Consider the following 16,181-nt stretch of genomic DNA (forward strand, 5'->3'; position numbering starts at 1 on the left):
GCAGTATTGTTTCTTTTCAAGAGCTGAAGAGATATAGTCAACGACTCTGAGGCCTTGTTGAACTGTGGAGTGTCTAAGGCGGAATCCAAATTAATGTGCTGGAAAACTCTGTGATTCAACGATGGATAGGATACGTTTAAGGAGGATTTTTTCAAAAAGTTTTGAGAGGATTGGAAGTAGGCTGATTGGTCTATAGGAAACAGGATTATTAGGAGCTTTTCCTGGTTTTGGAAAGAGAATTATAATGGAATGTTTCCAAAGGATAGGGAAATGGGTTGTTCTTAGGATACAATTATAAAGATATGTAAGGAATATTATAGCTTTGGGAGGAAGTTGGCGAAGGATTTGAGGAGTGATTGACAACTGTCATTACATTATTATAATTGCCATCCATTGTTTTATTAGTTATAAAAGCACAAAAAAAAAAAAAAAATACTAAAACAGTCAAAACACAAACTTCGAGCAAGTAACCTAACACAACAAACAAAATGGAGACGAGCTCATCTGGTTTGTTGCGTGACGTCATTCTCCATTTTCCTAACTAAATCCCCACCGTGTTAACCTTATCTCCACCTTTTCCTCTACTTCACAAGGGCCACCCAGAGTGATTAATTTACACTGACATTCCTGAATCTGGTGTGTTCTCTCTTCACTACACCGCTTTTCTAGGGCTTCTCGGCACATGATGGTGTTGGAACTGCCGGTGCCCGCCAGGCACCTCACTTCTGCCATCTCTACTATAGGCAGATCGCCGCACTTCTCCCTCACGTTATAATTCAACAGTTTACGGTCGCCTCGGTCTCCAACGTTCCCAATGCTTCCGTGGATTCACCAGATGATCTACTCAACCTCCAGTTGCTTCTCTGTATCTGTTGGGCGTTGGTCTCCATTGGTTCGCCCCGGTCCACATCTCTTCTTCGGTACAAGTATGAGCACTGTTTGGCAATATGCCCCTCATTTCCGCATTCGAAACACATGGTGCCCGCGCACTGCGCCATTAGGTGTCAAATCTTTCGCATCTGTGACACTTGGATATGACTCGCTCCCTCATGAGATATTATTAAATAGTATGATCCATTTTTTACTTTGTTGTAGAATATGTATATATTCTAATTAGATGGGATTGGAACAAAAATTAAAAGCTAAGAGCTAAATTGTTGGACTCCTTGTCTAGCTGGTATAACAATTCATTCAAGCATCAATACATTTAGGAAAGTCATATAAGCTTTATTTAAACAAAGAAAAGTTCAGATTGCATCTATTTAAAGATTTCTGAACACCCACATATAACAATAGTATTTTAATAATAAAAAAAAAAAGTAGTTTACTTCATAAAAGCATATTACTCTACTGACTACTTACTAACACGTACATTTAACACATGACATACAGACATTAACAAAAATTAAATTATATGTAAGCATGTAAAAGGTCATGTAAAAGGCATTTGTAATTAATTACAATTTCCAAATTACTGAAAATAAACCAACACTTGAAAATAAATTATTACAACCAACTTTATCTCGGCTAAACAGCTTGTTGAAAAATTAGTCCTTCCTCGTACTCCATTTCTTTTTGCATTTCTATAGCAAGCTTCTTGTACTTTTCACTTTCGCCACTGTTTTGCTCAACACCTTCACCCTTTCGATACATTGTACTAACATTAGCACAAGCCGGAATATTTCCTAGTTCACAAGCTTTAACAGCATAATGAAAAGCTTTAGCCATGTCTTCACAAATTTCTTCCGTCCCAGAAGTGGCACCAACTAAGTGTAAACTACTTAAATGGAAACAGGCATCTTTATTCTTTCCTTCACAACCTTTTGTTAAAAGATCAACACTCTATAAAGAAAATGATGTATATGTTAATTTTCTGATAAACTTTTGAAACAATTATTAAATCAATATATAATAATATAACAGGAAAAGGTTATTCAATAACCAAAATATTTTTTAGACTGGAGTTGATAAATTTAATTTGTTTTAATGCACTATAAATCTGGGCTGATGTATCTGAGTTTCCAAACCATGGTAGTAGCAATAATAGTGATATATATGCGGAATTAGTCCGGAAAATGGTCCTATCAGTACTTTTTTTCTCCCTCTAAACTTGTTATTCATTCTTAAGATCTTCCACAGATTTTATCCAGTTATGGATTTAGAAATGACTCATCTAAATTTATATAAAGAGGAGATAGGAATTAGTAGCTTACTAAGTCGCATAAACATGTCTCCTCCCTGTGATGAGCAAGATGCTGAAGAACCTAGCATCAGTTCTTACAAGGCAAGTCACCCATGGCAAAATGACACGACGATATTACAGAGAACCACAGATGCTATGTTAGAGAGCATTCTAACGTTGAAGAGGATTATTATTATCTTTTGTAATCTATCACAGAGAAAAAAGAAATATCTCACTTCAAATTTGAGGTAATTTGTTACTAGATAAGTAGAATCCAAAAAAAAGACTCTATCTGTCCACCATGTGTCAGGCACATTCTCCTCAACTCCTTAGCCAAATTTTTAAAGATTCATCACCATAGTGACAGGTCACCCCAAGATGATCTGTGAAACTCAACACTAATATTCACCATGTAATTCTAAAAATAAAAGTTATATATACCCATATCTCAGCCATTTATGAAGATTGACTAAAAATGTCAATTGATAAACTAAAAAGTATTTCGTTTGGTTTATTTGGCTGTTTCGTGTTCGGTTATTTGGTTCAATTGTAGGAAGACAGTCCGGGTGGCCATCAATAAAGGTATCAAAATAGTAAAAGAAAACTATTTATTGTTAACCAATGTTTCCCCCCACTTTGCAGGGCTTCATCAAGGCTGTCACATTGAAACAAAGATGTCAACTGAATTCAATCAACAATAAATAGTTTTCTTTTTACTATTTTGATATCTTTACTGACAGCCACCCAGATTATCTTTCTACAATCTACTTCATACGGTCAACTATCTTCTTCCTATGTGGTTTAATATTTTCATGTACTCCAACTGACATAGAAAGGACAGGTTACTGACTTATTATAGCCAGAATTAAAAGGTTGAGATACATTCTGTGGGACCATCATGAAATAAATTTCAATCTGCCAAGGCAGGATTAACCAACACCACTTCTGATTTGAGAATACTACGGGTATGCCTAACACCCTGTTATCTCAGCTTCAGAATCATCCAATAATTCCAAATAATTTTTCGATTTTAATAAAAAACTATTTTAAAATAGTAAATAATGTACAGCATTAACATAAGTGTTCAGGGCAAAAAAAGTTTTTTTTTTTAGTAGAACATTAAACTTAATACTTTTTCTCTCAACTTAACTCAGCCAAATTCATGTCATGCTAACATGCCAAACTTAAACAGTCCTCATGGGTCCCTAATCCAAGACAAAACAGAAACTTTAAAGAAAAAAAAAATTAATAAAATGTGATTATGATTGATGATGAGATAATATAAAACTTACAATTAGATTTAGAGTTCTTAGAAAAAGAAAAATCATTTAATTTCCACAACCTAAATCTCATATTTTTTAAATTAGCAAGAACAACTATTCCTTTATCTGTTAATTAGATAAAATAACCTTATGACCAGCAACTATGAAGAAAGGGGCAAGCTATCTACAGGTAACCACCCTATTCTGGCCATAATTGGAAGGCACAGAATTATTCTATAACTGCCATTAAATAATTTCTAACCTAATAAGGCAGAAATTAAACCCATTTTACTGTAGTGACACACTACCTGCTGGTCTAGATGGTAACTATTACAGCTGCCAAACTTCCTGCCAAGAAGAACAGCTTCAGTTTGTAGCACCTTGGAGCAGCACCTCTGTTTTCTCTAGCCATTTATTGTGTTAATTTATTCAGTAAAATGTAAATAATTTTATAATGTTATATATAAACATGTAATTAATATTATAAATCTAAATATGTTGATTTAATAAATAAAGTTTACTAAAAAGAATATACTGAATCACAAATAATAAATAAAAAATAGGTAAGTTCTTACAGGCAGTGCCTCTCAGGAGCCATTGTATCCTTAGTAGAATCAATACCCCACAACGAGTACCTTCTTGGGACAGCAATTAAGGCAGTAAGGCAGTATTCCTCCAACTTACTTTTTGATATGAAAAGTCTTATTTCACCCTAGTTCCTTGATGGTCACCTCTTCCTGCTGCTACTTGATATCCTTTCATAGGACCCGACGGCTAGCTACCCACTGAGCCAACATATCCCTTTGTACCTACAGGAATAGTACCCGGTAGAACGAAACGACCTTCCTGTATCACCCTGCGGTTGGATACCCTCCGAGCTTGTATACCTCCTTTATACCTAAAGGAATAGTGCCCAATAAGATGAGGTTGCCATCCTTTGAGAAAGTACGGCTGTCAACCCCGTATGTCTCCTTCTATCTATTCACCTTATAATCTACTACCTTACCTATATTGAGCACGCATTCTCAAGGCCTTCTGGTCAAGTGTACCTAATATTATCTATTGGAATCAGACATAACATAACCAACTCAACAGTACTATTACCACCAGTACACATGACTCCTCAATACTAAAAAAATTATTTTTTAAGAACAAAATTAATATATATATATATATATATTAATTTTATTAACAATATACATGTATAACAATATACATGTGAGTTTTAGTTTGTAAGAAGGTGTAACAATTAAGTTTTGAATAAAAGTTATTTTTACATTCATTTGTTTTAGACCCAAAGAATAGTCCAAATGATTCATTAGTAAACTTGATTAAAATATATCATATCAATAAAAAATACAAACCTCATAGTAGAATCATCAAACTTAACTTAAAATTTAAATAACTTCAACAATAAGCTCTTTAATAGCTCACATCTATTGGATTATACATTTCAAAAATTCAGATCTTAGATAATAGTTCTTAAAAATTATAGTGCAAATTGTCGTCAAATAAATTCTTCATAGGCTTTGTTACACCTTTAAAATGGTAAATAATCCAATTAATTTAATTTACAGAATGGAAAAAAATATGGCTAGCTAGCTCCCTCATGAGATATTAAAAAATATTATGATTAATTTTTTACTTTGGTGTAGAATATGTTCATATTCCAATTAGATGGAATTGTATCAAAAGTTAAAAGGTAATAGCTAAAAGGTAGGACATTATAACAATTCATTCTAGCATCAATGCATTTAGGAAAGTCATATAAGCTTTATTTAAACAAAGAAAAGTTCAGATTGCATTCCTTTAAAGATTTCTGAACATCCACATCAACAATAAAAACAATAGTATTTTAACAATAAAACAATTGTTTATTTTATCAAAAGCATGTCACTTTACTCATTACTTCTTACTGTCTCACTAACTCAGAAAGTGATAACAAATGTACATTGAGTACATAACATACCAACATTAACAAAAATTAAATTATATTAAGCTATCATGAAACATGCATTCGTAACCTTTAATAATTACAATTTCAAAAGTGACGATAATCCAACACATAAACATAGATTATTACTACCAACTTTTTCTCTACTAAGCACCTTGTTGAAAAACTAGTCCTTTCTGTGTCTTGAGTTCTTTTTGCATTTCTATTGCAAGCTTCTTGTACTTTTCACTTTCGCCACTGTTTTTCTCAACACCTTCACCCTTTCGATACATTACACTAACATTAACACAAGCCGGAATATTTCCTAGATCACAAGCTTTAACAGCATAATGAAAAGCTTTAGCCATGTCTTTACAAATTTTTTCAGTCCCAGAAGTGGCACCATCTAAATATACACTACTTAAATGGAAACAGGCATCTTTATTCTTTCCTTCACAACCTTTTGTCATAAGATCAACACTCTATAAAGAAAATGTTGTATACGTTAATTTTCTGATAAAATTTTTAAACACTCATTAAATCAATATATAATAACATAAAATGAAAAAAATTTATTCACTAAACAAAATATTGTTTAAGAATATGAAAATTGATCAATTTCATTTGTTTCAATGCATTATAAATTGGGGCCAATATAGCCGAGTTGTTAGACCATATTATAGTGATATATACAGGAGGAATTAGTCAGGTAAATGGATCTATCAATCCAATTTTCCCCTTTAAACTTGTCCTTTCTTAAGATCTTCCACAGGATTCATCCAGTTTTAGAAATGACTTATCTAAATTTATATAAAGAGGAGATAAAAATTAGCAGCTCACTAAGTCACATAAACGTGTCTCCTCCCAGTGATGAGCAAGGTGCTGGAGGACCTAATCAGTTCTAACAAGGGTAAGTCTTCCATGGCAATATGCCACTACAAAGGAAAAGTATACTGCAGATGCTATGTGTCAGTACATAGATAGACAGAGAAGAGAGAAAAGGTATGTCAGGTTGCTGCTTTGCAGTGGACAACCTGATAAAAGAATGGTTATAAAGAAAGAAGTTAGAGATGGCTAATGCAAAAACCCAAGCTAATCTACTAAGAGATATGATGGATAGGCCCCACCCTAATAATTTAAGGTACAAGAATATGCGGTCATTACTTACCTATGTATACGATTTGGATGAGAATTAAACATGAACCCTTACTTGGATACTAACAAAAGCATACTAGGAAGGCACAAGCCTTGACCTAACTCATGTGGAGGCACTGTCCGGGCCCGCCTCAGATACCCAGCTAGAACGACTGACTATGCACAAGAGTTGTGGATATTCTGATGTATACATCCTCTGCCTGAAACTGAAACCTCACACACTGATAGAAAAGCAGGTTGACAATGATTTAATAAGGACTCCGTCTCATGTTACTAGAGTGTAACGGACCATGTCCCATAAGGTAGTGCAGGTATTAGCAGTATTAAGGGATACCTCTTAATCTCCTCTAGCAGGAAGATAAGATAAAATATACTTATTAGTATGAAGCCTCAGTAGGTATGCTAGAAAATAACCAAGTCGGAATTTGAGAGGATCACAACAAATGGAAAAGCATTATCCATGAGGATACAACAGAAGAGTTGATGAGACGATGGGTGGTGATCCTGCAGCGATCTATATTAAACAAATACTTAATTATCATCTGGTCACATTTAGAGGCAAAATGCGTCCCACCAGACAACCGGCTCTCACAATTCATTACAAAGTGAGGAGACTTTCAAGGCAAGCTTAATAACATAGGGATGGACTCCATTTCCCAAGCTGCGTCATCCCAGACATTGCTGAGCACATAATGTTGGACAGCATTGCCTTTGAAGAACTAAGAGCTAAACAGATAAGGGAAACCGGATTCTATGTCCGCATGAAGAATGATTTCAGCAAGTCGCTAGAAAAAACTGCCAGTATTGCAGACTTTTTATACGAGTGGAAAAGCTCACTTCAATCTTGAGCGAAGAAGACCTGCAACTGGAAGGTCACTGGACACAGAGGGCACAGAAGAAGACCTGTTACTGGAAGGTCACTGGACACAGGGGGCACAGAAGGAGGCCAAATGAAAAACTAAAGCAAAAGAAGTGAATACTTACAAGGAAATTGTACATTGTTTATTAGCAGCAATTCGATGTTGCATATATTGGTGTGACATCGAACTATGGCAAACCCCTGTATAGCTTATAAAAGCAAGGAAAGGTATAAATAAATACATAAGATCACCAAAAAATATTAGTTCAAATTTTCAAAATTCTTAATTTATCAGATTGGACGAAACTGCAATGGGAGATGTTAGGATCAAATTTAAATTTCTTTGTATTTTTCTAGCCCCAGACCTCTTATACAATACTGAACTCTAAAATGTATTAAAATGGATTTACTTAAATGGGCAAGATCAAGTTTAAACCTTAGTTGAGTCCAAGCTTTTATATCTACTAGGGAGAACAGGGACAGTCAGTCACATACAGATCTGAGTATATTTTCTTCACCTTTTATTTCTTCCTAGGCATTATGCACAAGAACTATAACAGCAGATGCAATTTTGATTGAAACAGCAACATTATTAGATGAGAAAAAGATGAAAAATAAATATCGTTTGAAATAAAAACCATTTGAGAGTTCAATTTTCATATTTATAAATAATAAAATATGGTTTATAGTCAGGTCTGGAGATGTGTCTAGTCACCGAAACATCATAGGACAGCAAAGAATAAATGAATTATTTAGCATAAGAATATTTCTTTAATATCTATGCAAAATATTTGTCAAATAATACACTGTGTTTCTATATGATACCAATCTGAAATGTATATATTTATTCAGATACAACCTGTAATAACGTTTAGAAGCATTCCTTTTGATCATGGAACACAAAATATTACTTTACTTTTCTTACATTAATATTTGTTAAACAAATAATAAATAAAATATAGTAACAATCTCACAATTTATAAAAACAATTCTAGATTATTTATATGCAGTAGAACCACCACTGCCAAGGTTTAAATTAACTGGAAACCATACATTTATTTTTTTTAAATCTACGCTATACTTCTTTTTTATTTGTTAATTGAAGGGAAACTTCTTTACCGATGTTCTGCAACTGAAGAAAAAAAATATACACGGGAGTAAACTGATTTCATGACACGAGATGAAATAAAACGAAAGTGACGGGAGGGGAGGAGGCAATGCAGGAAAAGTTTTATATTGTAACAGGAGAGTACCTTGCAGTAGTTTAACAATCCCTGCGGTGTAGTGTAGCTTAACCAATGCAGTGCCTGATTGAGTGAGCACCTGTTAGCTTATTCTCTCCTATTACAAAATGGCTGTTCTATTCTAATTATTGCTATTTTTGAACTTATTATTTTCTTCCTTAGGCTATAAGAGGGAACACATGATCATTTTTAATAAAATTTTAATGCATTATTTCATTTCCAGAATTTTCAGTTCTGTCGGCCAGTCCTAAGACTGCCACAATTAACGTTCTTATTAATAACATAGTTTTTCAATGTATGTGATGTTGACCAAAATTTAAAACTACTAAATTAATTTACATTTATTACTCATAAAGAAGTAAAACAAGAAATCTTAAACTCCTTTTTTTTATAAAGTTTGAAAAATACGGTCAGATGTTCTTGAACTTCATTAGGAAAACCATAAGGTCTGATATGGAGAAAAATATGATTCCATTGATTTTCTTGAGGACAAAAAAAAAGGACCAATAGAGCTACTAATGAAACACTGCCTTTTCCTCCCCACCCCTCTACTATTACTACTAATGGATTATTTTAATGACTAAATAAATCAACTAATTGAACATGATCGCTTGATCTACCTTAAAAACAAATTAAATAAGAATTGCAAAAATTATTTTCTTTGGAACTTAACTACAGGTAAGTGTATAGATTCAATTAAGGCATCTTCGATAGTAAAATCACAAATATGATGCCACAAAAAGAAAATACTTAATTTAAATCTATTTCATTTAGCTTTGTTTTTCCTTTGTTTAATTAGGACTTTAGATCAGAAATTAATAGGTGTGACCTAAAAAAGGGGGAGGAGGCCAAAAATAGCAGGACAGTGACCCATTAAAGAGGAATGATATAGCTTAATTTTCCATCTGTGTTAGTCGAAATTTATACATTGAAAATTAAACCAGCATAAAATAAAAATCAGCATTTACATTTTGAATAAGAAAAAGAAAAAATCTGTAAATGAATTTAATTTACCTTTTTTTTTTTTTTTTTTTTTAGAATCCTTATTCAATCAGTAAATCAGTAAGATGAGATCGAAGGTGATTGATTTCAAAACTTAAGTTGGCTCATAACATACTGAAATATATATAAAACTAACGGACTTCTTGTGAGCGTTTAATCTGAATTCAGAAGTTTTCACATTTCTTAAATGTGAGCAATACGATGCATCATTTCTTTATGCAGGAGTATGAGTTTTTGTGCTATGATGGTGCATAAAATACACTCTCACTATATCACATGTTCTTGGACGCTCAAGTTTAATTTTCTGGAAATTCAGCCAACAAATGAGCCCTGAAAGTTTGTTACTATTTCTTATTTATTCTTTGTCTATGAAAAATTACATTAAAAAAATTACTACAGGATCGTATCATATGCTAATGAATAATTATCTAAATCAAAATCAACTAAAATTTATTAATAAATTACATCATTTCTAGTAAACCAAAATTTCTAGAATCCTTACAAATTAATTATTACAAAACTAAATGATTCGAAAAGGCCCTAGCAAGGTAAAGTAAACCATAGGAAAGAATTTCCCAATAACCTTCTTAACCAACAAATAAATTGGTAAATTTTTGAGTGATAAGTAAGGCCTAGAATTCTATGCAATTTCTAAACTGCTGATAAAAAATCATTACAAGTCAGTGTACCTAGATGCAATTTTGAAATTTTAAATTTAGTACTAAAATAAAAGCTAAGTTTTATTTTATATATTTAACCATAAATGCATATTTAGACTGTTTCAGTTGAATAAAAAAAAAATTGAAACAATAAATTAAAATACAAAAATGAAGACGTAAATCCAGACTATTCTAGAAGACCTTAATAAAATATTAATTAGGATGACTCAATTGTCCTCAGCGACATTGAACAAAACCTTATAATTTTACAAGTATATAAATTTGTATCCATCACATTTGTAGATATAGAAAGGTCAGAGTCTAATGATAAAAATATTTCAAGTGAAAAAAAGGATTTACAGAATAAAATTTAGAAATGCATCCTGTGATAAATTTTAATGCAGTACATTTTGCTGACGAATTCATTAGTGTATTTGTCAGTTAGTTTTTAAATGGAGTCGTACCTTGTGTTAACAATTTTAAATTCCTATAATTTTATACAAATATTTAACACATTTAAATATTGGCTCACATTATGTTTCTTCTCTATTTACATAGATATTTATGTATTTTCTGTTTCTTGTTTGTAAATTTTTTTTTATATTAATTTTTATTTAGTTGGCATATTATTTAATTACTACCAATTAGATAATGTTTTTAAAGTCAAGTTAATTAATTATTGCTGTTTTTCTTTTGTGTTTGGTAAGAGTTTATTATTATTAAGCGTGTTATATGTTTACTATGGTACACTGTTTATTTGTCCATGTTTTATTAGGTGTTCCAATTAAGTATATGTTTTGGTTAATGAAAAAAAAAATTTTGGTTAATTTTAATACCTTCTCCTATTTATTTCTTTATTCAGAACCTTTAGTAGCCATATCAGTACATTTTAACTGTCTTATGTTATATTTGAAGACTTTCAGTTGCATAGTTTACAGATTTTCATTGCATACTATGTGACATACTCAGGGGACTTTTCTGCATAAAAATCAAGATCTTGGTGATAAGCCACATCCTATAAATAAAACCTGTATCCTTGTGATAAATGTATAACGATAAAACCACAGAACAATCATAAAGATACATAGACATACTTCCACTATAGATGTTTTATAATTTAGATTTCTTCATTAAGTGTAGCACTTTTGAATTATCATTATCTTTTGTAATCTACCACAGAGAAAAAAAAGACCTCTCTTCAAATTTGAGGTAATATGTAACTAGACAAGTTGAATCCAAAAAAAAAAAGAAAATAAGAATCTATCCTTCCATCATATATCAAACCCAATCTCCAATACACCTTGGCCAAACTTTTTAAAGATCCATCACCAAAGTGGCAGGTCACCCCAAGATGATCGGTGAAACTCAATACCCTTAGTCCTTATGTGTCCCTAATCCAAGACGAAATGGAAACTTCAAAGAAAATAAAAATATTAATAAAATGTGATTATGCATGATGATGGGATAATATAAAACTTACAATTATCACCATTATCACCAATACACAAGACTCCTCAATGCATAAATATTTATTTTATGAAAACAAAATTAAATTGTATAAATAATATAATTAATTAATTAAAATACAGATAGCTAAGAAATGATACCTCATATCTCCAAAACAATTACTTTACAGTATAGACTAAAACCTGATTTAAAACCCAATTAAAAATCTAAAAATCATCCAATGTTCTGAGTATTTTTTAACACTCAAAATGGTATATCAAAATACAATATTATTCAGCCTCTAGACTGTTCTTAGTGATAATACGGGTTATAACCAGATAATTTCATTAATCATCAGATACTAGATTTCATGACATAATTTTATTCAACCATATCGGTTTCGTCTACAAATAAGAGATCTCACTAGACGATGGCTTTTAGTTTCATATCCACATATAAACATAAAATCTGCCTTCAGGACTGTAACGAAGTATCATTCTTAGCCATCAACATACTGTAATACTATTAATGAAAAACAAAATCAAATATTAATATTACCTGCTTCAAAGTCCTAATTGGTGATTTTGATTTACTACTTAAAAAACTAATCACTCCTCCTCTAAAGCATGAATCAAAATCATTTAGTTCACAGCCTTTTTCATAATATTCAATAGCCTGAATTTAAAAAATATATATATACATACATAAATATAAAATATTACAAACTTAAAATAATATTTAATTATAACTATGATTAACTGGAGTAATCATACTTCAGCCATTCCTTATTGTCTATTCTATGGGTATTTATTACCAGGAAATCCATTTCAATCTTATTTTTTCCATACTCCAGGAATAATAGCTAGGTTTGTGATAATTAACTGATGAGTTGTCAAGTTTTAGAGTATCAAATAAATAAAATTGTTTATTCATAAAAATCGTTAATTGACGATTCATCAATTATTACATTTTTTTATAGCACTGAATTATCAAATTACTGGTTATCTAATATTCACAATATTTATAAATATTTTTTTTAAACACAAGGGATCTTAAGAGAAACAAGACCTAGAAAATTAGTTTCTATAATCCATTTGGTCACATTAGTTATAAAGTGATAAGCTAAGTAATGTTGACCACTTAGTTCAAATAACTTCTCACTCAAAGTTTATCCCACTATAGACGGGGCAGTCATTACATTGGAGCAGTACAAGTAACAGAACATTAAAAAGAAAATTAAACTTTTACAAGATGTTCTTTTCTTGATTTTTAATTAGCAAAACTTAGTAGTTTTTACTTCTAAACAGTTTAATTATTCAAGTACAGCCGTTTCTATGAACATCAGTGATAAACCAATCAATCTTTCTTGAAGCAATCATACTTCTCATTTTATTCTCGATTCCTCTTAATTTATGGATCACAGGAGTAAGCACGTTCATATGGTAAGGATCAGGGTGACTATTGAAGGAACTATTGTATTCGTATTATAAAAAGACTGACACAACTTCTAAAAACACACACCACAATTGTAGAACTTAACAGCTACACCAACTTGTAACAGGCTGTTTTATTGTTTGACAACATGACCAAAATTAGTCACTGCTTCGTCCAATTGTTACACAATTGACTGTTGAAGTTAGGTTCTCCATGGGACGCAAGGATGAATAGAACTGACTGAAGACCAAATCATTCAGGAAAAAACAAAAATTGATCATACAGATGAAAATCATATTTCTTTAGTCTTATTCATTGCTGAGTATTCCATAATGAAATACAGAAAATGATAGGGGATATTAAGTTAATAATATTAATACTAGTTTGCTATTAAAATACAATTTCACTTAACGATAACTAGAAGATAAAACAAAGAAATACACAATTTTATAGCCCACAATAAATAGTTTAATTACTATTTGAGTTTTTCTTTAACCTCACCTGGACCATCTTCCTTTTTACTATCAATATTATATATTTTTAGGTGAATATATGATTAAAAATATATAAATTCAAAGTTAAAAAATGCATCTATTATTTATTCAGTAGATCATGGACAAAAAAACATTTTAATAGCTGAAACTGTGTTCATTCTATAATTGGTAAAATAATAACTTAAAAATTATCAAATAATAATATAAAAAATTCGAATCTTCAAGGATAAGCAGTTATAAAGTTTGATTGAATTCCGAAGTTTCATCATTTCAGGAAAATACAATAATTTAATATAGCAATAAGTCACGACATTCAATTTTGGCAACTATTTTAATGTATGATATTGACACCAACTTGTGCAATTCATGGACATACAAAAATTCCTAAAAAATCAAATTAAGCCCAACCTGTATGGAGTGCAGATACACAATTAAAGAAAAAACCAACTTTTGGAAACATGAAACTAATTAAAACAATGGTAATATCTTACAGAAATATTATAAATGCTTTCTAAGCTATGATGCAAGTCATTAATGACAAATAAACATATCCTTATCACCTTAGAATCAGATTTCTGGAGACCACCTTTGCCAGCTAGGAAATAATTTCCAATCTTAAAACAACTTCGACCAAAATTACTATTGTCACAATTAACCTTGTATATTTTGCCTGCTTTATCAAAGTCCTGGTTAATGGCTTCTAAATAATCACCAAGTAAATGACATACTAAAAGAAAATTAACTTCTTAATCACAATAAATTATAGAAGAATCATAGAGTTTCAATAACAAATATTAAACCTTCAGGTTTCTTTTCACTAAAACATCCGAAACGATACTCTGTCCCAAGATTTTTTATATATTCCTTCACTTCTTCCTCGTTTTTTAAATTATAAGTCATTTTAAATGATGCAATACCATAAGAAATTAGCTCGTTTCAAAAAGGTTTAAGACCAGAAACAATGATTTATCTTCCTGAGAATAGGTTACTAAACTCGTCGTATAGCTGCTTTAGAGGTATCACTCCTTTGATGAGAAAAGACACAATTTTAAAAGATGAAACCTTACTCATTTATGTTTAAAATTTTTGTAATTAGTATGAAAATCTGTCCTGCGAATCCTTGTCTTATGAATCCTGTTCGGAACTTAAGGTCTTCTAAACAGAAAGGCGAAGCTGCACAATAGTTTCTAGTTTATATGACACTAGTAAATTAGACTCATTGTAAAATAATAAAGATTAATCAATACATGGAAAAGAACAGCTATTTTAAACATTGTTAATTTGAAGAGCTTATGTCTAACAGTGTGTCTGGAAATGTGCACCACCAGATCAAAAAAGGAAAATAAAACGAATGAACTCCTAACATGTTCATTATAAAAGGATATGCTCTTCTCTATCTGTAGTTTATTTATCACTTAAAGACGCACCCTAAGGCAAAATGTCATGGAATTTGTTTAGTTACAATTTATATTGTGATCCTAATTCCAAAACTTCTTACTTACATATTTTTATAGTAGGAAGATAGTCCGGTTGGTGGTCAATAAAGGTATCAAAATAGTAAAAGAAAACTACTTATTGTTAACCAATGTTTCGCCCCACTTTGCAATCTACTTCATACAGTTAACTATCGTCTTCCAACATATATTTTTACCTTAAGTAAATTTTTGAATGAATCTTGAAGTTTGGTGGACTCAGAATGAAAAAGTGCTTTAACTAGTTAGTATTCAAGACATATTTGTAGTTTCTAAATCACCAACAGACAATAAATACATCAAATTTCAATATAATGTTATGTATTACTTTAACCATGGATGGAATGGATTTCCATAATGAACCTTCCTCAGCCTTCCATACCCAACCCGAAACAAAATCCTGAGTACGCTACTGCTTGTATTGTAAACTTAACTGAGGAGTCATTAAACGATCATTTTGAAGAAAATAAAAATTAAGGCCCAAGCAGTAGGATTTCGATCTTTCGAATTGCTTTATTGAGTTTATTTTAGAATGAGTCAACCATTGCAAAAATGAGTTCCATGTTAAGAACTCTTTCTAAACATCAAACATGATTGTACAGTACGCACCAATACACCAATCATATAATAATATTGGTATCTTACATAAGCATTTACAAAACCCATGTTTCACACATTTGGGATAACTATAATTGACAATTCTAAGAACATTTTCAGAAATAAATAATTGGTAAGTGAATCCGAAGATTCTATGTCGCTACTAGAATTTGTCCCAACATCCTTTCTTCTACTGTTCTCCGTCAAAACCTAATGAAATTACAAAGTTACTCGGAATCAATTATGAAGAAAATTTCAACATTAGGGTGAAGCATATATGCCTATCCTTTTAATAACAAAAACAGGAATTTACAATGGTAATATTTTCAGTGAGTCTTGTCTCATGTTTAAAAGCGCCGTAACATCATACTGTCTCGGTTAAGTATTTCATCATGTTCTTATAGACTTGATAGGCGTAAAGCCACAGCAACATTCAGAATAT

The 16,181-nt window shown here is 31.3% G+C and overlaps 1 protein-coding gene across 2 annotated transcripts; it reads right to left on the reverse strand.

Moving 5' to 3' along the window:
* Nucleotides 1-1,286: 1,286 nt before the first annotated feature.
* Coa7 (Cytochrome c oxidase assembly factor 7) lies at nt 1,287-14,887 on the reverse strand. 2 transcript variants are annotated; one of them, XM_067047752.1, is made up of 4 exons: nt 14,471-14,887; nt 14,231-14,397; nt 12,301-12,417; nt 1,287-1,842 (listed from the first exon to the last, which is right to left on the reverse strand). In XM_067047752.1, exons 1-4 carry the CDS (start codon nt 14,568-14,570, stop codon nt 1,528-1,530), a joined length of 699 nt encoding a protein of 232 aa, XP_066903853.1. In that variant the 5' UTR covers nt 14,571-14,887; the 3' UTR covers nt 1,287-1,527. The 2 variants fall into 2 exon arrangements, with proteins under 2 accessions (XP_066903853.1, XP_014285388.1); XM_014429902.3 differs by lacking the exon at nt 1,287-1,842 and adding an exon at nt 5,196-5,859 and having other exon boundaries at nt 14,471-14,671.
* Nucleotides 14,888-16,181: the final 1,294 nt, after the last annotated feature.

This window comes from Halyomorpha halys, unplaced genomic scaffold, assembly GCF_000696795.3.
Source record: "Halyomorpha halys isolate HHAL.00 unplaced genomic scaffold, Hhal_1.1 Scaffold835.1, whole genome shotgun sequence".
NCBI classification, from domain to species: domain Eukaryota; kingdom Metazoa; phylum Arthropoda; class Insecta; order Hemiptera; family Pentatomidae; genus Halyomorpha; species Halyomorpha halys.